Raw genomic sequence first — 20,557 nt, forward strand, 5'->3', positions numbered from 1 at the left:
GTTGCTTTTTAGGAATCAGTCTCTGTAGTCAGGTTAATTTCTCCTTGCTTGGAAATGACTAAGGATCCAGCAAGCTCTGTGCCTTAACTATCTAGTTGAAAGGTGTCCTTTTCTATGCAGAACTCTTTTGAATAAGGCTACCTGGGTCTACATAGAAACTGGCATTAAAAAAAAAAACAAACCTACATATATTGTGAAGATCAGTATGGATGAAAATGGAACTTGTTTTTGAAATAACCCAGGAGTTTGACTGGTAATTATGCATCAATAACTCCAGGAGAGCAGCAATACAATATCTTTTCCTCCACTCCTCTGCTAAAGACAACATTTCGGAAGTGGCAGCACTAAGGGATGCATGAGAAGTGTCCCAAGAAATGTGAGTGAAGACATAAATACTTGCTAGGTACAAAGACATTTTAAAAAACAGGAACTCTGCCATAGGTGAGGGGAGATATGCTTGAGAACTCTGTAACCCTTTTCAATAGTTTCAAACCCAAACTGCTGAGGAAGCTCATAATTCAGATGAAGTAATGAAATAATTCAGATGAGATAATGAAAAAGAGAAATATGCTAAATGAATCAGAACAGTAACATTAAATATTATTTTTGCATCCACTTTTTTTCATTGCTCTTAGCAAAACAAACTTTAAGGAACTAAAATTTTACGGAAAAAACAGAGTTTTGCTTTTAGAAGCCTTTGCTTTTCTTATATTTAGGAGCCAACTACAGTACCTTTGTTTAACATACTATAGACTATATTATTATATTTTCTTGCTATTTTCAAGAATTTGCTTTTAAGAAGTAAATTAACTTTTTAAAGCGTCTAACTGTACAGAAAATTCCAATGAAAAATCTTACTATATTTCAACTCCACAAAGTTATGATAATTGTCTTGGGGATCACTGCCCAATCAAGCATTTGTATTCCGATTCTAATTGTGTTTCATCCTATTCACATGCTTGTCTCTCCCCACTCCCCCACCTTACTGCACCCCTACTTCCACCAATCAGCAGCTGACCTCAGGGCTGGTACACTAGGGAGCCTTTCCCTTCACACACAGTTGAAAAGCTTACCAACCATGGACTCCACATCGGTTACCTCCCTGTCCAGGGTAGAGACATTGAAGAAACTTGCTAAGCTTATGGGAGCCCAAGCAAAGGGCATCCGGTATTTCCCCAAACGTTGGCAGAAGGATTCAGCTTGAAGTTTTAGTTTTTCAATCTTTTCTTTACTCTAGCAGAAAATGGAAAGAGACAGCAGAAACAAACAATAAGACGCTAGCATCAGGTCAACTGCCTCTGCCATGGATCTGACAGCCATCTCCAAAATCCCCATTCTACTGAATAAAAAGAGTGAATAGGCAGAAACGTGACACCACTGAGGCCAGAAGTGCAACTGATAAGGAAACACATAATAGAAAAGAGGGAATTTAAAGAAAGTTAAAGAAAGGCTGCATTAACTATTAAATACATCTTCAGCTAAACAAACAAAAAACTCCCCAAAGTCTTGGGCTTGTTATACCAGCTAATCAATAAGTACCTCTTTTAGGGGTTAGCTACATTGGATTCATATAAGGGGATTTTGGGATGAAAAGTTCTGTACATCACCTCTCAAGCCCTTAAGAGAGCCTCGTTTTCCAAAGATGCTTTGGAAGATTTCAGAGACATCTATAAGGTTTTCTCACAACTTCCTTATTAGGTTGACAACACCTTTAAGGTATTCATTCTAATTTCAGATTTAAAAAAAGTATCTTGAGTGCAATAAATCTTAACTTAAATCTTACTTATAAGTCTGCAGTAAGATACTATTGAAAGTGAAAAAAAAGTGAAATTGTTAGTCACTCAGTCATGTCTGACTCTTTGCAACCCCATGAACTATAACCTGCCAGGCTCTTCTGTTCATGAGATTCTCCAGGCAAGAATACTGGAGTGGGTAGCCATTCCCTTTCCCAGCAGATCTTCCCGACCCAGGGATCGAATCTGGGTCTCCTGCATTGCAGATGGATTCTCTACTGTCTGAGCAGGGATGCTGTTAGGCAAGTCTTATTTCCCAAAAGGCCATGTTTTTAAAAATTATATTAGAAACTTTTGGAAATGGGTACTGACAAGAGATGTCCTTTTCACAGGCTCAGTACCTATGCTGTACTAATAAATTTATGATGTATGTCAGTCTCAGATAATTTTTAAATATTCATACCAGAAAGGGCAATGGCCCATGCTGTAATGAGGCTAAGAGAGTTCTGGCAATGTACAGTTTCAGGGTGCCTGTGGCCCTCTCAACCAACTGAGTTGGAGCCTCAGAACCAAGGCAACACGAAGTGTCTTTGGCCTAGTCAAGTTCTGTGATTAGACATTGGTGTGTACATCATCACATGTTGACTTTGTTTAGTTTAATAATTTATTTCTTTAAAAAGTTATCATCATTGATCATTTTCCCTTTCTTATTTTGTTTTAACATAATTGATTAGTGCTTCATATAGGGATACATTATGGACTAAACTCCATTAACTATTTTGTGGAAGACGTTTGAAAGATATTTGCTTATTCTAAAATGTTACCAATTAGCAACAGTCAAAATAGCATACCTTTCCACCATCACTTTCTTTGATAACCATGTAGGGTTCTGCACAGTCTCCAATCTCTCCCTGCTGAAGGACTTTTTCAATCTACCAAAAAAAATAATATTAAAACAAAGTACATGAATTAATCCATATAATGGAATCCATGCAACCATCAGAATAGTGCTTTACGACAGTATCTAATGACATCAAAAGATGTTCACAATATATGTTTTTGATTTAAAAAATTAGTATGAAGAGTATTATACAGTTTTACAAAAAAGAAAATCATAAAGGCATATAAAAGGGATGAGAGTAGATACACAGCAAATGTTAACAGTAGTTATCTTTGTATGGTGGGATTATGTACTATATTTTCTTCCTATTGCTTATGTGTATTCTCTGTTTTTAAACAATAAACATGTATTATGCCTACAATAAAAAATGCAATAAAAGTTATTTTATAATACAAAACCCACAAGACATGTGTAGGAAGTGAATAGCTCGTTTTCTTTATTATTGCTTACAATGTAAAAAAGAGATATGACCTCTGTAAAAGTCAGGTTGGGGACTAAAACCTTCCACAAAATGAATAAATGAATGGAATAAATTATCTGTAATCATTTCCTTTGTATTTCCTATTAGGGCTGCTTCTCTGGATTTAACAGACTTGGAGAGGCACTCGAAAGCAGGAGGATGGCGCAGCTTTTCACTTTGTTAACTGGCTGGTAACATGAATGGATGCTGCTGCCATCAAGTATTTTCTTCCAACTACCTTAAGATGGCCACAAATCTGGGCACCGTGTTTGAAAGAAAGAAAAGCAGAAATTTAAAATTGCCTAATTCTCTGCTCAAAACAATTTAACTTAGATGTGGAAGTAAAAAACAAGTGGATTTAGTCCCATTTGTCTGTATCTTTAGTTGAGACAATCCTTGAAGAAGAAATTTAGGTCAATATATCCTAAAAGGCACACATTCTTAACAGGCATTGTCAGTTAGGTGCAAAGTATTTAAACCAGAAATACCCTGGGGATGGAGGGGTGTTTCGTGGAGTTTCAAAGGAAGTGGCATGGGGCTTCTCAGTGAACATCTGTATCAGGAAGACTGCAAGCAGAAGTCTCTCTTCTCAAAGAAGAACACAGAATCCCCTTCCCATTGCCATAGCCAGAAGACAAGGCTGATCCTCCTGAGAGATGCGCCAGGCTGAGACCATGGACATTTAACACGTGAGGTAAAGACTGACCTGTGTTCCTATTAGTCAGTGATCATTCACCTATCATTCAAATAAATATTTGCTGAGTCCCTTCTACAGGGTAATTGTTAGGGAGACAAGGTGGTGAACGTGATAAACTTGAGCCCTATTCTCCTGAAGTTCATGGTCAGGAGCTTTTAAAGAAAATTATAAAGAAAGAAGTTAATTTTTCCATGAGGTCAAGGAATTAAAATGTGGTCTTTAAAATGAACTTTGAACAGAGATAAAGAATCTTTTAACTAGGACACTGAAGCAAAGAATTAGGATGCTATGACTTCACATGTATTGTGTGGCACAAGAGAGGGGTCTCCAGAATCTGGAAGCAGGAGAATCCATATTTGATCAGACCAGCAGACACTATTCCCTTCACTGAGTTGGGCAAGGCTAACTCCAGGTACTTTGTGAGTCAAAGCTGCAGGCTGCTATGACAGGTTACTACATGGTCCTTCATGACTGATGCGTAAAAGAGATGCATAAGTCCGCATAACCATGGCAGGTAGGTGATGGGGCATATCAGAATTGCCTGGGGATTTATTGGAGGTAAAGAGGCTACCCTCAGCACTACTTAGAGGGAAAGAAGCAACAACTGTGGTTTACTGTAAAGAAAAACAAATCAGAAGAAAACCAAGGACTCTTACTGGACAGATTTAAATTTCTTAACTCTACCCAGACAATTTAAAGAATGCTTATCATTGCCAAATGAATATATTTATGCGTTGGAAAATTTTGGAATACATTTAGTAAGTAATAGTCACTCACAGGTAACCACTGATATTTAGCATACTACCTACCATGGGTTAGCAAAAATAAAGTCATCCACTGAGAAGTGGAGTTGGAAGTAAAATTTGGATCTATAGAACTAGTGTTGGCTTCTTTGATTTCTCAGGCTGGACAGAATTTACAAATTAACTCCAAGTTGAAAGGCTGCTAGAATGCACTTTAAGCTAATTTCCCTGTATGTCTAAGTAATACTGCAATGAAAAGTATACATATTAAGTTTAATAACAACATATGTGTCTTTTCAGCAACAGAATTTTAACTGTACTTTCCAAAAACTTACACAAGTTCCCTTCAAACTATAATGACCTTCAGAATCTTTGCAAAATGGTATAAAGGGAGCAAGAAGGGAAATACATCTGTCACTTAAGTGACTTCCTTATCACCTGAACTTTTTGGAATCTGTATGCTACTCCCATGGGATCAAGGAGGAATCAATGAGATTATGTACACAAAACACTGTGCTAACTGGAAAATGTCCCAAACCTAGAATGCTGGGTGTACATGAAATCAAAACATCTGAACTTTTTTTTTAATTTGAGGGTAAATAGTCAATGAGACTAATTATTTGGCTTAAGGCAGGTAAAATACTCAATGTTTGCCATTAACTTCTAACCAGCCAGTTTGGAGTGTAGAGAAAGTCTCTGGTTTTCTTACATTGGTAAAGAGTACAACCTAGAATGAAAGGTCCTTCCACTTAGAACTGCCTACAATGGTGATAAAAAAAAAGGGAGAGTGAAGCTTGGAAACTAAAACCCACATCTCACACTGTCAGAACCTAGATATTTGCAGACATTTAACTCTGGGTCTTTAGAAAATCATGAACATGATTAGGAGACTCTATCCAAGGTTTTCTCCACAGCAGCCTTCCAGAGCTGGATAGCCGAGGGGGCTTTCCTTGTTAGGAGGACGGGTGCCCATCCATACCAGGCTTTATTCTGTAGTCATATCTACTCGTTGACGGAGGTGTTATTATCCCCACTTAACAGATGAGGAAACCAAGTCTCAGAAAGTTTGGATAATTGCCCAAAGTCATATAGGTGCTAAGTTGCAAAGCCAGGACTGCAACCTAGGACTGTATGACTTCAAAACTCAGAGTCATTCTAGTATCCAACACAATTTGCTTGAAAAGGAAAAGGGGTACAGTTGAGAGGAAAACAAAATGAATCTCACAGAGGACATGTAGTACGTTCTGACACCTCTTTCACCGAAAACAGGCACTGGGACAAATGCAACAATGAGAACATCAAAGTGTGCAAATTAGACTGTATCAAACCACCTTGGCTACTAGGTAGATGTCTGAGGATGGGTAGGTGACCGAGAACACCGCAGATCTTGCCTGACTGGATGTGGCAACAGAGGGCGTGTGAGCACGCAGAAATCCTTTAAACTGGTCAGAGTTCAGGTCACAGTGAAAATTTTCTGAGATCTGTAAATGAGTGGCAAAATGAAAAAATGAGTTACAATTGTTCTTATGGTCTAAACATGATAAGAAAAAAAAAAAGAGTGAAAAAGCCCCACCAAATTTCACGAGAGAAGTAAGTGTAATCATAGACATGGTTTATGATCAGTGGTTGCTGGAAAATCTGATATATATTTTGTCACAGTCTCTAGGTATTTTTGAGTCATTTGAGAGATGTCCTTCGAAACATTTAAATTTTTATTATCCCACCAATATCTCCTGAATACAGTGATGTGCCAGGTACTGGACTGAAGAAAATCAGGGCATTACTTGGGCTCCCAATTAATTCACAATCAAGAAAGAGGGAAAAGGCAAATATGTACTAACTACAGTAGGAGCAAAATATAAGTGACCACACTTATAGGAAAAAGCGTTGTGCAAATTCCCGAGGGTGAGAGGTCATATCCAGTGGGGCAGATGGGGAATGCTTTCCAAGGGGGAGGTGAGTGAGATGGACAGGCCTTGGAAGAAGATCCCACCAGGCAGAGCTGGAGGGTGACAAGTACCAGGGAGGGAGCACAGCACAGATGTCTCAGCAGCTGGAAACTCTGCAGTGACTTTAGCTAATACTGAGAAATCCAGCTTGACTCTGCCTAGGCTCTCGAGGGAAAGAAAGCAGATGAGAGCTATACTGAACAAAGCCAGGTGTGGAAGGTGAAGAGTTTGTTTTTAGTGTTTCAGGTAGTGAGGATCCGTTAAAGAGTTTGAGCAAGAGTGTGACATGATGAGAGCTCCATGGATGGAGCACTCATGTTGGACGAGTGGTCCAAATAGTGCAGTGTTACATAAGAACCCTTGCAGAGTTGGTTCTGCCCTTCACCACTAATAGATTTACAGCCAAGAAGAGGCTCCCAGGCAGAGACTGCATTTACCAGCTCCCTTGCAATTAGGAGTAAGCAAGTGTGTGTGTGTGTGTGTGTGTGTGTGTGCGCGTGCGTGTGTGCACGCGCACAGGCACTCACTTGTGTCTGACTCTTTGAGACCCCATGGACTGTAACCCATCAGGTTCCTCTGTCCATGAGATTTCCCAGGCAAGAATACTGGAGCAGATTGTCATTTCCTACTCCAGGGGATCTTCCTGACCAAGGGATCAAACCCACGTCTCTTGTGTCTCCTGTACTGGCAGGTGGATTCTTTACCACTGTGCCACCTGGGAAGCCTGTAACTAGATTCTCTCCAAAGAACTGTGAGCAGGAGCAGTGATGGGTCAAACTTCCAGGCTCCTACTCCACCCACCTCCACCCTCTGCTATCTTTTCCCCTTTTCTGGGAGCTGCAGTGGCAGTGACAAGAATGATTTGCGAGAACACATACCAAAGATGCCAGCTTGGGTTCCTGAATGACTGAGTGGAGCAAACCACTGCTGACCCTGTGCCCCTGCCCCTACCCTGGACTGTGAGTTATTCATTTGGCAGTGTGGGGTCTTAGATGCAGTACACTGGATCTTTGTTGCGTCAAGCGAGATCTTCCCTTGTGATGCACAGGGGCAGGCTTAGTTGCTCTGGGGCAAGTGAGACCTTAATTCCCCAACCAGGAATCAAACCTGAGTCCCCTGCACTGCAAGGTGGATTCTTAACTACTGGATCACCAGGAAAATCCCTGGATTGTTAAGAAACAAACAACAGAAAGTTCTCCTTCCTTAAGCCACAAGTTCTCCATATGTGGCCCCCTGACCAACAGCTTCAGCATCACCTGGGGACCTGTTAGAAATGCAAGTTCTCAGGCCCCACCAGATTTACTGCATCAGAAACTCTGGCATTGGGCCCAGCAACTGTTTTAACAAGCCCTGCAGGGGATTCTGATGCCTGTGCAAAATTGAGAACTACAGTTTTAAACCACTGAATGTGTGTGTGTGTTCGTGGTGGGGTCTCCTGTTTAAGCAGTTAACCTATCCTGACTAATACAAATCTTCATGATTACTAATATTTATTTTAAAAATACACACTTCCTTAAATACTGAGTGGTTATAGTATTTGAGCAAGGGAGCAGAAGTGTCTTCCCTGGTTTTGCTATTTCTGTCCTTCTTTAGGAGTTACAAAATGACTAAACATTAAAACACTCATGGAAAAGTCTTTTCAATTAAAAGCACGTTATACTTGGTGAGGACTCTACCCAATGTTAAATTTAGACTTTTTTTGCACAAGATGCCTTCCATTCACAATAAAATGCAAAAACTCCCAAACTCAGGAAACATTACATGCATTGAGCTTGTTACAGCCATGTTTAAACTGCTTTGTTTTATGTGTAACCCCATATGTCGCTATATCAGTTTTCTGTCTCAGCCAGGCTACCAACTTTTCCTTCAAGGTTATTCAAAGAACATAAATGACAAACATTCCCAGGTCACTTCTTTAAAAACTGCAAAGGCAATAGAACTGGACATATCAAAGGTTATTTGCTTTCAAATCTAATGTGTTTTTACTGCATAGAAATGATATTTAAAGACATGAACCCAAAGATTCCATGAACAATATACGATGCCCTCAAGGCTGAGTTACTTTTGCTTACTTACCTTTTTCCTTTCTTTAACATCGTAGAGGGCAATGCTGGCAAACAGAGGCTCAATTTCTATCTCAAACCTGTCAGAGAAAGACACAAAAGTCGATATGGATTTAACTTTGATAATTTTGAAATTTCTGAAAATGCCAAGATACATAATCTGGTTTAAAATGTAAGTAGTTTCCAGAAGTATTTGGGTAGCTCCATGCATATGAGAATCATATGAGAATATTAATAGAGCAATATGAGAGGTTCATAGAAAATTCCTAGTCATTTGAGATCATGAAAGTGTTTGCTGGTGGCCCTGCAACAGAGAGCGCGTGGAACAGATCCTCCATCTGATCCCACATGGCACTTCTTACTGTTGTAGCTGCTGGGTTTTCAGAGGATTGAGTCTGTCTTAGCTAAAGGTCTTGTTTATAGTTTACATTTTACTGCCAGAATAGGTAGCTCTTATTATTCAATTTTAAGGGCTGCGGCTTTCAGCCCGTACAAAAAGAAAAGTTAAGTTGCTTTTCTTTAGATTTATAGTGGGACTGCCAGAAAGAAATAAGGTTATTATGTGTGTGAATGTCTGGTCCTTCCATTGCCATGGGAGCTTCTGAACTCAGGTGGAGGGAGGGAACTGAGCACAGCTGATCAACACGGAGGTGTGAGGATCCGAGAGCGAGAAAGAGCAGCTCTCAAATTGGCCCTAATTGCCAATTCCCCCAGAAATGGTGGACTGAAGACAAGAGAAGGCAACCCAAAGCACAATCCTGCTTACTATAGGATGCACATGGAACAGACATTCACTTTCTAAACGTTTCAGTTTAACATACAGGGATTCCCTGGTGGCTCAGACAGTAAAGTGTCTACCTGCAATGCAGGAAACCTGGGTTCGATCCCTGAGTCAGGAAGATCCCCTAGAGAAGGAAATGACAACCCACTCCAGTACTCTTGCCTAGAAAATTCCATGGATGGAGGAGCCTGGTGGGCTACAGTCCATGGGGTCTCAAAGAGTCGTACATGACTGAGCGACTTCACTTCACTAATCAACCTATGACACTGACAGCTAAGAGCCCTAGTAATCAGGCCCTGGACCACCACCATTGCAGAAGTCATGCAAATTAGGTCAAATTCTGTTTTCAACTGTATGTGAGAGAATGGATTTATCATAGCTTTGTCTAAAAAAAGAGAATTTTTTAAAGAATATGTGGACAGAGGTAACCAGACAAAAGAGTTGGTCAAATGACACCTTTGGAAATGAGACAGTGGGCATGATGGAAGAGTCACAGGCACTGAGTCAGAAAGACCTGGGCTCTGCTCCCTCTCCCAGTCTGGCTAATTCTGGAATCTTCACTGGGTTGCTGACCTTCCCCAGTTCCACTTATTTGTAAAATGAGAAAAGGATACTTACTCTTCCCATTTCCTAGGATTGTTGTAAGGACTGTGAAAGACAATATGTGTGAACATACTTTATAAACAATGTCAAGAAACATCGTTATTCACAGTAGCCAAAAGGTGGAAGCAAACTCAGGTGTCCATCAAAGACGGGTGAATCAATAGAATATGGTATATGCATACAACAGAATATTATTCAGTCTTAAAAAGAAAGGAAATTCTGACACATCCTACCATATGGACAAACGTTGAAGAAACTGTGTAAGTGAGATATACCAGTCACCAAAGGACAAACATTGTATAATTCCATTTCCATAAGGGAATGGTGGAAGATAGAAATGCGAGTTATTGTTTAGTGGGTATAAAATTCCAGTTTGGGCACATGAGAAGATTTATGGAGATAGATGGTGGCAGTAGCTGTACAACAATGTGAATGCATTTACTGCCACTGAAATACCTGTGAAAAATGGATATGACAGCAAATTTTATGTTATCTATATTTTACCACAAATAAAATTTAACATTATTATTTAATATTTTTTATGACAAATAAAATTTATCATTGTCATTAACATAATTTTTATTGTTCATATTTAAACATTCCAGGGTTACCTATAAGAACTTGCTTTCTTTTGTCCAGTTTATTTAAAGTAGCGAAAGCTACATCTCCTCTCTTGCAGGTATATATTGGTATGAATACTATTTAAGACACTGGGACAGGTCAAAGACTGAGCAAATACTACAGTTCTCTTTAATTTCTGCTTTGGTAGTTGGGGAAAAAATCATTAGAAACTACACTTCACAAATTTCATCAGGAGAAATCCAAGTGACACGATTATTTTTTTAACAATAGTCTTAGTGGCCATGTCTTCCCATCTGTGAGACAAGCTGCCATTTACTTATAGAAAACATCTAGGAGGCTGAGTGTCAAGCATCAGAGGGTAGAATTCCTCCAATCCTAAAGAGCAGAGCTACTGCAGCCAACAGTGGCCTGATGCACTTCCTGTGGGGGTGGGTGAGAGCCTCAGACAATAGGGTGGATTTCCTGAATGATGAGTGCAGAGGGGGATGGAACAGCCACTTCCACTTAGTCCTCCTGCTGAAGGGCTAAGAGTTTCCCCTAGCTGGGTCATATTCCAGGGACCAGCATTTGCCCTTATGTACCCATTGCTCAACACAAAGCTGGCTTATTGGCTGCTCATCTCTGTGTACAAGACAAAAAGTTCTAACTCCCCCACCAACTGGTAGCATTGACTTGAGGAGAGTGCTACATCAAGAGAGCTCCACAACTGTGTAAGCAGTCATGCTGGCTTGTGTTCTGAGGAGAGGAATTGGTGAGGCTCCACATTAGAATCGGAAATTTACAGCACATAGGAACTTTGGGATGATCTGGTCTAACTACTTTATTTATAAGAACTCAAAATTCCAGAGAAGTCCCCAGGGCTGAAACACAGTCTTAAATCCAAAATCCAAGTGCCCTAATGGCAAACCAGGTGCTGCCTAAGGGGTTCATGAATTGACTTCAACAGATGGATGACTTTCCTAATAGGGTATGAAAAATTTTTATGCCTACCTAGTTTTGCCTAGGTAGAGAGAGCATCATGGAAAAAGCAAGAGAGTTTCAGAAAAACATCTACTTCTGCTTTACTGACTAGGCCAAAGCCTTGGACTGTGTGGATCACAACAAACTGGGAAATTCTGAAAGAGATGGGAATATCAGACCATCTGACCTGCCTCCTGAGAAATCTGTATGCAGGTCAAGAAGCAACAGTTAGAACTGGACATGGAACAACAGACTGGTTCCAAATAGGAAAAGGAGTACATCATGGCTGTATATTGTCACCATGCTTATTTAACTTATATGCAGAGTACATCAGGAGAAATGCTGGGCTGGATGAAGTACAAGCTGGAATCAAGACTGATGGGAAATATATCAATAATCTCAGATATGCAGAAGACACCACCCTTATGGCAGAAAGAGAAGAAGAACTAAAGAGCCTCTAGATGAAAATGAAAGAGGAGAGTGAAAAAGTTGGCTTAAAACTCAACATTCAGAAAACTAAGATCATGGCATCTGGTCCCATTGTTTCATGTCAAATGATGGGGAAACAATGGAAACAGTGAGAGACTTTATATTTTTGGACTCCAAAATCACCGTAGATGGTGACTGCAGCCATAAAATTAAAAGACGCTTGCTCCTTGAAAGAAAAGCTATGACCAACCTAGACAGCATATTAAAAAGTAGAGACATTACTTTGTCAACAAAGGTCTGTCTAGTCAAAGCTATGGTTTTTCCAGTAGTCACGTACGGATGTGAGAGTTGAACTATAAAGAAAGCTGAGCACCAAAGAATTGATGCTTTTGAACTGTGGTGTTGGAGAAGACTCTTGAGAGTCCCCTGGACTGCAATGAGATCCAACCAGTCCATCCGAAAGGAAGTCAGTCCTGAACATTCATTGGAAAGACTGATGCTGAAGCTAAAACTCCAATACTCTGGCGACCTGATGGGAATAACTGACTCATTTGAAAAGACCATGATGCTGGGAAAGAGTGAAGGCAGGAGGAGAAGGGGATGACAGGATGAGATGGTTGGATGGCACCACTGACTCTATGGACATGAGTTTGGGTAAGCTCAAGGAGTTGGCAATGGATAGGGAAGCCTGGAGTGCTGTAGTCCATGAGGTCGCAGAGTCAGACATGACTGAGCGACTGAACTGAACTGAACTGAGAGCAGTTACAACTCAATATTTTCAAAAGTGCCTATCATTTGAAAAAGTGGAAGAACTAATTCTCCAAAGCAATCGTCTGTAAAGAGGAAAGAGAGGCATGCAAACACTCCAGGGTTAGGAAAAACAATCCACTGGAATTCAGGAATAAAATACTATAATTTATTTTAAATGATTGAGTTCATCCTTCAAAATGTTTCACTTATGCCTATTTTGTAATACATATAATATTTAATACACAAGTACAAAATTAATACACATATAGAAGATGTGTGACTTTTAAACACAATCAAAAAGCTAAAAATAATTGCTTTCAAGCAAACGTGACCCATGAGATGAATCCAGATTTCAGACATGTTCTGTTTGAAATGTGTGTTACTAAAGAAGGAAATGAGAACATTTTTAAGTCAGGAAATCATGCAGAAAAATCTGCATTTCTGGTTTCTCTTTAAAAAAAATCAGACAACTGATCAAAATGAGTCAGTTCATTTGGATGACAAGAGTTGGCCCAAGCTAGTAGTGAGTGCCCCCATAGGATAGTTTGCTACAGTCCCCACTACGCTCTAGTGTCCTCTGGCAATGAAACTGAGTTTTAGTCGCATTTTTTCATTGTGTTTTAATAGTGGTATGTTGGGAAATGCATATAAGTCTCTACAAATGAAAAGGATCTAACTTGTAGCATTTTCTGATTTCAATATTGTAAATATTTCTACCATTCCACCATGGCTAATTTCAAACTACCAACGTGACTTCACTGAATAGAGAGTTGGGAAGAGAAGCATACACTGAGCTCTCGTGAGTTAGAGTGGACTCCAACACACCTCTGGCTTTTACTGCTATTTTTCTTAACGCAGGACATTTCACTCAATTAATTACCTATACATGTAACCTTAGTGTTCGTCTTCCTTTTCATAGTAGAATGACTGTCAAAGGCCTGGCAGGAATAGAATCTGGGACTACCTGATTCTGAACTCTGGTCTTTCTACTACTTCACAGCTGCCCACTGTTAAAAGTGTGTTGGGGTGCTCCCCGATTCAAGCTCTGATGAGAAAGACACAGTCTGTATCTGAAAAGCAAGACAGATCTCAATGGAGTAGGTAGTGTTTGCTGATACTTACTTCAGAGTCAGCAACTTGACCAATATTCTGTTTCCCAGATGTTCCTTGGGACATTCTGGTACCGGACGTATTTCCACAGCATCCTCCTATTATTAATCACATTGTAAAAGAAATCAGTAGTGAATTCCCATGAAATCAGTAGTGAATTAACCAGCTGCAGTTAACCAAGGGAAGGAAAGACTGCTATCTACCATGCAAGACAAGCTGCATTTGCTTTATTTCTAATCACAGAATAATACGTCAACTTTTATAAGAGTTTATTATCCAACCCCCATGCTTCAAAGTCAGCATTTACAGCAAACATTTTTCTCCTTTCAGACAACCAAACATTTAAGACAAAGAGACCAAAAGAGGAAGGAAGGAAGTGTGAACATAGATAAGGCTTAGTAACATCCACCAGATGGCATTGCAAAATCTTATACCTATTGTTGACTTTTTTTTTTTTTTTTTGCTGGCTCTAAGGACACAATCAGAATATTTCTCCTGCCGAGGGCTTTACTAGTAAATATGTGAGTTTCAGATTTGAGATCTGAGTCAGAAATTTTCACCTAAAACTGTAAACCATTATACTGTAATACAGTGGCTTTCTTGGTTCACAGTTTCCTTAAATAGACGATAGAGATTTGGGGCTGAATTTATAGGTTCTAAATAGACATGTCCAGCTAGAAATTGCTAAAGCTCTAAGAACTGAAAAGCTTAGTAATGACACTTTAAGAGATATGTCTGTCTATTTCACCACATAGGGACCAAAGACTTAAAGGGAAGTATCAAGTATACATACAGCTAGCTGATTCACTTTGCTATATCGCAAAAACTAACACAACATTGTGAAGCACCTATACTCCAAGAAAAATTAATTAAAAAATTCAAATGTGAACTATCACAGTATCTTAATTATAGTCATGGATGCAAAGACTGACAGTGCAAGTCGTCCTGGGAACTTAAATTCCTGCTCTTGTAGTAGTTATACAAACTCTGATGAATGGTCTGCAGCTCACAAGTGTCCAACGAATAGGGCCATGTCTAATTATATTTTTTAAATTTATTCTTAATTGGAGGATAATTGTTTTACAATGTTGTGTTGGTTTCTGCCTTACGACATGAAGCAGCTATAGTATACCTATGTCCCCTCCCTCTGGAACCTCCCTCCCACCCCCTACCCCATCCCTCTAGTACATCACAGAGCACCAAGTTGAGCTCCCTGTGTTATACAGCAACTTCCCACTAGCTATCTATTGTACATATGGTAATGCATATGTTTCAGTGTTACTCTCAATTCCTGGGCTATAAATGACATCCCAAATACCCGATAGCAACCAGAAGAATTTTTTAAAATAGCAATAAAGTCATCTTCTTATTAAATCTGTGACCAGTTTGGTGGAATAGTCCCAGGTATAAACTCACCACCGCTCTAACTTTCAATTCCCCTTTGTGTTAAACAGTTTGGTGGGTGGAATTGCTGAGCTGTTTCAGAGAAGGTGCTGTTCTGAGGCCCACACTGAGGTGAAGGCCCTCAGAGCAAGCTGGAACTTTCAGGGTGATCAGGACGAACACATCTAAAAGGGAAGGGGCCCCTTACTGGAAAACAGCCTCACTGTAAAAACACTCTGCTTTTGGTCTGGATTCAAAACTTTGGTATACTTTTAAAAGGCTTTTCATTTGGAAAATTGTAAGCATATACAAAAGTAGAGGAAATACTGTAATGGATCATACGTAACCATCACCTAGCTTCAACAATTTTGACTTATGGGCAATTTGGTCTCATCCCTGGGTCAGGAAGGTCCCCCAAAGGAGGGGATGGCAGCTCACTTCAGTGTTCTTGCCTGGAGAATACCACGGCCAGAGGAGCCTGGTGAGCTATAGTCCATGGGGTCTCAAAGAGTCAGACAGGACTGAAGCAGCTTAACACAGCACACAGCATGTACTCTCACTTACTACTCCCCCACTCAATGTTAGATTGCTCAGAACAAGGCCCCAAAGATCATATAATTTCATCAGTGAGTATTTCGGTAGAGACCTCTAAAAGATAAGGACTAAAAGATAAAACATATACTATAATGCTACTATTAATTTTTAAAAATTAATAATAATTTCCTATTTTCATGAAATATGTAGTCAGCTCCAAACTTCTCCAACTGTCTGTTTTTTTTATAGTTAGTTTGTTAATTCAGGTTCCAAACAAGGTCTATATGTTCATATGTTTCCCAAGTCTCCTCTAAACTATGTGAATTTCTTGCACTTTTACAGTTATCTGAAATAAAAATGAATTGCCAGTGAAGCAGAAGAGGAAATATGAAGTCATGGACACCTCTTGTTTTCCTCTTCCTGAGAGAAAACAGATAGATATTTACAGTGAGAAAGAGAGAGGGATCACAAGAGAGAAAGGGATAATATGAGAGATGAGGTTCTTCTGTCAGCAGACCCAGTGGAACCAGAGGCCAACTTCACATCTCCCTGCTTGAGATTTCATTACAAGCCAATAAGTCTCCACTTTAAAAAAAAATTATTTGTTTTTAGTTGGGTTCTATCACTTGCAACCCAGAAGAGTCCTAATGCAAACTCCCCTGTGATCTGGAGAATAGTGCACCTCTCTTAGGGATCAGCACATGCCTTTTACAGAATCAGAGTGAATCAGGGAAAGAACTTACCACATAGAAGCTTGGTGGTTGAATTCTAATTTTGCCTCCCCTGTATACTCAGTCATAATTTGGATATAATAGTTCACCTCTCTTCTAATTTTCTTCACAAGGACATAAAGTAGTAATAATAACATAAAATAATTTCATGAATGTGTTGTCCAAAAAAATCAGCATTTGTAGTCATTTCATAGTAGGTAAGAAAGTTACCCCTTTTTTCTACAGGACTTTCTTTGGAGAAAGTACAAGTTATAAGAGCAAATGTAATTTTTGTGTGTACAACTTCAACACATTAAAGGGCCAATATAGAGGCCTTGAAGTATTTTAGACTTTTCAATTTCCAAATAACCTATACACTAATCACAAAGAATCCTCTCCAGTTAGTGAAGCAGGCCGCATTAGGATGTCTGCTAGATCGTAACTTTTAGTCTCAACTGAGTTTCTGCACCATTTAAAGACCATAAAACACAATTCCTTCAAAACGGTCTATGATTCATCCTTGTAATCAAGCCTGGATATCCTCCCATTTAATCTAGTGAAGTAGATTTTAATGAGCTGATGTCTCACTGTAAGTCTCCTCCTCACCCTTTAACTGTTTCTTCTCTTCTGGTACCCATTTCGGGTCATTATTACCTGTTGGCACCTCTATCAGGGAACTGGGAGGAAGAGGAATGTGAAGGTCGTATCGGTCAGATATAATATTTCTTGACAAATTTGGTAAAAAGTTCTAAATCTACAGGTGGAAACTGAAAAGTTACAAGATGTGATTGTTTATGTCATCTTTGGATTTCCATTAGGTATAGTCATATATAGATAAACAGTTAAACATAAAACTTGGAGTTAATGTGTTATGATCCCCGTTCTATAATTCAATCTGCCTGCTGAATCTTGAACAAGTTATTTAACCTCTCTGATTCTTACTTTGCAATATGAAGGATGGAGATGATAACACTGTCCATATTATTCATATTTAATCTTCCTCATTCAGAAGAGGATTTGAGCCCTCTGACAATTAAAAATGAGGATTTGAGGCCACTGCAAAAAAAATAAATAGATGAGAAAAGCAAGGTGGTTGGAAAATATGGATGAGAAAAAAATAAAGCTGAAGCAAATTCAGGACACTAGTAAGTAAGCCACCAGACTGAGTAGCGTGTGTGCTCAGTTGCTAAGTTGTATCTGACTCCTTGCAACCCCAAGGACTGTAGCCTGCCAGGTTCCTCTGTCCATCAGATTCTCCAGGCAAGAATATTGGAGTGGATTGCCATGCCCTCCTCCAGGGGACCTTCGACTCACAGATCAAACCTGCGCCTCCTGAATTGCTGGTAGATTCTTTACCACTGAGCCACCAGGGTATGACTGATCAGTAATTTGCTCTGTTGTTACACAGGCTTGCCTTACTGAAAAACACAGCCCAGAAATCACACAATTAAGCATCCTGACATTGCTATACAATAATGACAAGCAATAATATTTTCCTAGGAGGCCCTCTGTGTCTTCCCTGAAATTATCCAGTGTGGAGACAGTTGTACCCACCTCATCCACTGATGGGTAAAGGGCAAAGAGCTCGGCCTGCCGATTGGTCCTCCGGGCCTCCTCATTCTGCTTCTCGAAGTCCTCAGTGCTCACTTGTTGTACAAGGTTTTCCAGCCTCGGGTCAGGCTGCAGGCTGCGGAGGTCAAAGTCACAGGCAGTGTTGGGACCTTTCCCAGAGACATCACACAGCACGTTCAGATGGCGGAGACCTGCCTGTAAGAAAAAGACATGGCTTCATGAGAGAGATCATGGGCTTCAAATGAGAACTAAAGGGTCTGGGATGTCTCAAGATGGCTCCAACGGGGGACTGCAGAAGCAGGCCTCAAGGAGTCTCTGACAAGAATCACATCATAGCTTCCTGGACTGAATATATTAAATTTGGATGTCTCTCTCCTGCCTGGAAGCAGGTGATTAACGCATCAGATGTAGATACACCCGTTCTTGAGGAAAAGTTTGACAATAGTACTGTAGTGCTTTTAGTTTGAGGGGGTGTTCTTTTCTGGAGATTGGGAGCCAAGCCTCCTATGAACCATACACATGTCTTGTGCTTAAGCAGAACAGAAGTGGAATAAGGTGTTAAAAAAAGCAGGGGGAGACTGGATTGGGGAATAAAGAGACCTCATGCTAATCTCAACTCCAGAACTTGGCTTTCAAAACTGGAAAATAAGATGATCCATGAGGAGCTTTCCAAATTAAACTTTATATAAACTCCAAAGCATGTTTCCAAAGACAGAAATGTGGGCATGGGAACACTTTCCTACAGGACTTTAGTAACAGTTACAGGAATAAGCACCAGAGGGGGGGAAAAAAAGCACTTGCTATTTCAGCAGTATTCACTCAACTGCAGCGTGCGTGAAAAAATTTCAATCAAAAAGAGGATGCTTTATTCCATTAGAAACGTCTTGGAAATTGTAAACTGGATACCTAACTCGAGACCTGGCAAAAAATATAAAGCCAAAAGCAACAATATGTTGTAAGAACACAGACAGATCTATTACAAATATCTGTAAAATATATGGTAAAATGTTATTCTCAAAGTATTATTAAATGGACATACTACTGTGAAATAACTCTATAAAACAGTTTTGGTCCTGTGCAGCAATGAAGACCCCGTACAGCCAAAAATAAACAAATAAATAAAATTATCAAAAAATTTTTTTGGTGACATCTGTCTACCTCATAAAAGTCCTGCTCTCCTAGGTCATAAATTTTATCTAAACTGAATGTGTTAACAATCACATTCACACACAATATTAACCAATATTAATATTTAAGTTACTAAAAATTTTGTTCATCTTAGAATTTATAAGATTCTTGGGAAAATTAATTGGGTTACCCAAGACTCTTTAAAAGGATCAACATCTGTATCTGTCTCCAGAATTTATTTAAAGGCCACAACTGGACAAGTAAACAAAGGTGTGAGGACAAGAGTATCTCTGGAACACTGTTTGTAGTAATAAAATAATAAAAACAACCTAAGAATCCCCCCAAAAAATAAAGTTTTGAGATTAAGGGATTTTGGAACTTTCATATGATAGAATGTTATTCAGCCTTTAAACAAAAAGAAGAACATGCTGTCATTAGAAGAGAAAGATGATCATAGTATACTTTCTTGTTAATAAGAAAAAAGAAGTTAAATAATATTATATAATCAAATTTTTATGAAATATATTTGTACTATGGAGTCATATCATATATATATGTGTGTGTGTGTGTGTGTGTGTGTGTGTGTGTGTGTATATTTAAATTATGTAAATTCAGGCATTTGACCTCACAATTCCACTCAAAAAGGTTCCTAAGAATGACTGAAAGGGAAGATGCTGCCTGTCTGACCATCTCTCCATGATGAGTATTAGTTTATACTTAAAAACACACACTTTTGTATAACTTGCCTCTGAAACCCAGCCAATGACTTGGTGTGCTGGAGGAGTGAGGAATGGGTGTGCTGCTCATTCACCTTTTGAGACCACCCTTTATATTTATACTCTGCTCTGTGATGCTGGGTCTGCGTTTAGCAAATCCTGTTTCTGCTTTGCTACTTCTTCCTTTAGGTTCTGCATGGCTGGTGGAGGGAGAAGGGACTGGCTGCTTCCTCTCTGCCTGCAGTTCTTCTCATCTTGGTAGTGGCAGTTGCTTTTAGTTTTCTGTTTCTTCCAACACTTTCAGAAAAACCCTCATCTTACCTTCCTTGGAGGTACCAGCATCAACTGGGCAATTCTTTCTTCCAGGAAGTCTGAGTCCAGACTCTCAGCCCTTGTGAGGTCTTTCCTCTGATGACACCACTAGCTAGGCTATGCCCCCTCCTCAGGTATGTGAGTCCCAGCTCTGAGGCCTCTCTTCTGAGCTTGCAGGTTCTGATAACTCCAAGTTCCTCCCACTAGACCCATGGTTCTCAAACACAGTCCTGGGACCAGCAGTATCAGCATTTCCTAGGGAATGCTCATGAGAAATTCAAATTCTCAAGTCCCCACTCCAGCTGCAGTGAAACAGAAACTCTGGTGTGGAGCCAGCAATCTGTGTTCAAACAAGCCCTTCAGGGGGATTCCAATGACTCTTAGGTTTGAGACTCACTGCCACAGACACCAGCCCTAGAGTGGTGTGCTCTTTCTTGTAGT

At 39.7% G+C, this 20,557-nt stretch overlaps 1 protein-coding gene across 2 annotated transcripts in view; it reads right to left on the bottom strand.

The window, feature by feature from the left end:
• Positions 1-20,557, bottom strand: part of DOCK8 (dedicator of cytokinesis 8) — a 173,383-nt gene that overhangs the window by 112,523 nt on the left and 40,303 nt on the right. For both annotated transcript variants that reach the window (XM_081502767.1, XM_081502760.1), the window contains exons 6-11: positions 17,943-18,155; positions 13,774-13,859; positions 8,560-8,626; positions 5,866-6,015; positions 2,585-2,665; positions 1,074-1,233 (exon numbers count right to left, since the gene is read on the bottom strand). In XM_081502767.1, coding sequence (XP_081358893.1) covers positions 1,074-1,233; positions 2,585-2,665; positions 5,866-6,015; positions 8,560-8,626; positions 13,774-13,859; positions 17,943-18,155 — 757 coding nt within the window. The remainder of the gene's footprint in view (positions 1-1,073; positions 1,234-2,584; positions 2,666-5,865; positions 6,016-8,559; positions 8,627-13,773; positions 13,860-17,942; positions 18,156-20,557) is intronic.

The sequence above is a fragment of the Giraffa tippelskirchi genome, chromosome 1, assembly GCF_054371585.1.
Source record: "Giraffa tippelskirchi isolate mGirTip1 chromosome 1, T2T-mGirTip1v1.2.pri, whole genome shotgun sequence".
Taxonomy (NCBI): domain Eukaryota; kingdom Metazoa; phylum Chordata; class Mammalia; order Artiodactyla; family Giraffidae; genus Giraffa; species Giraffa tippelskirchi.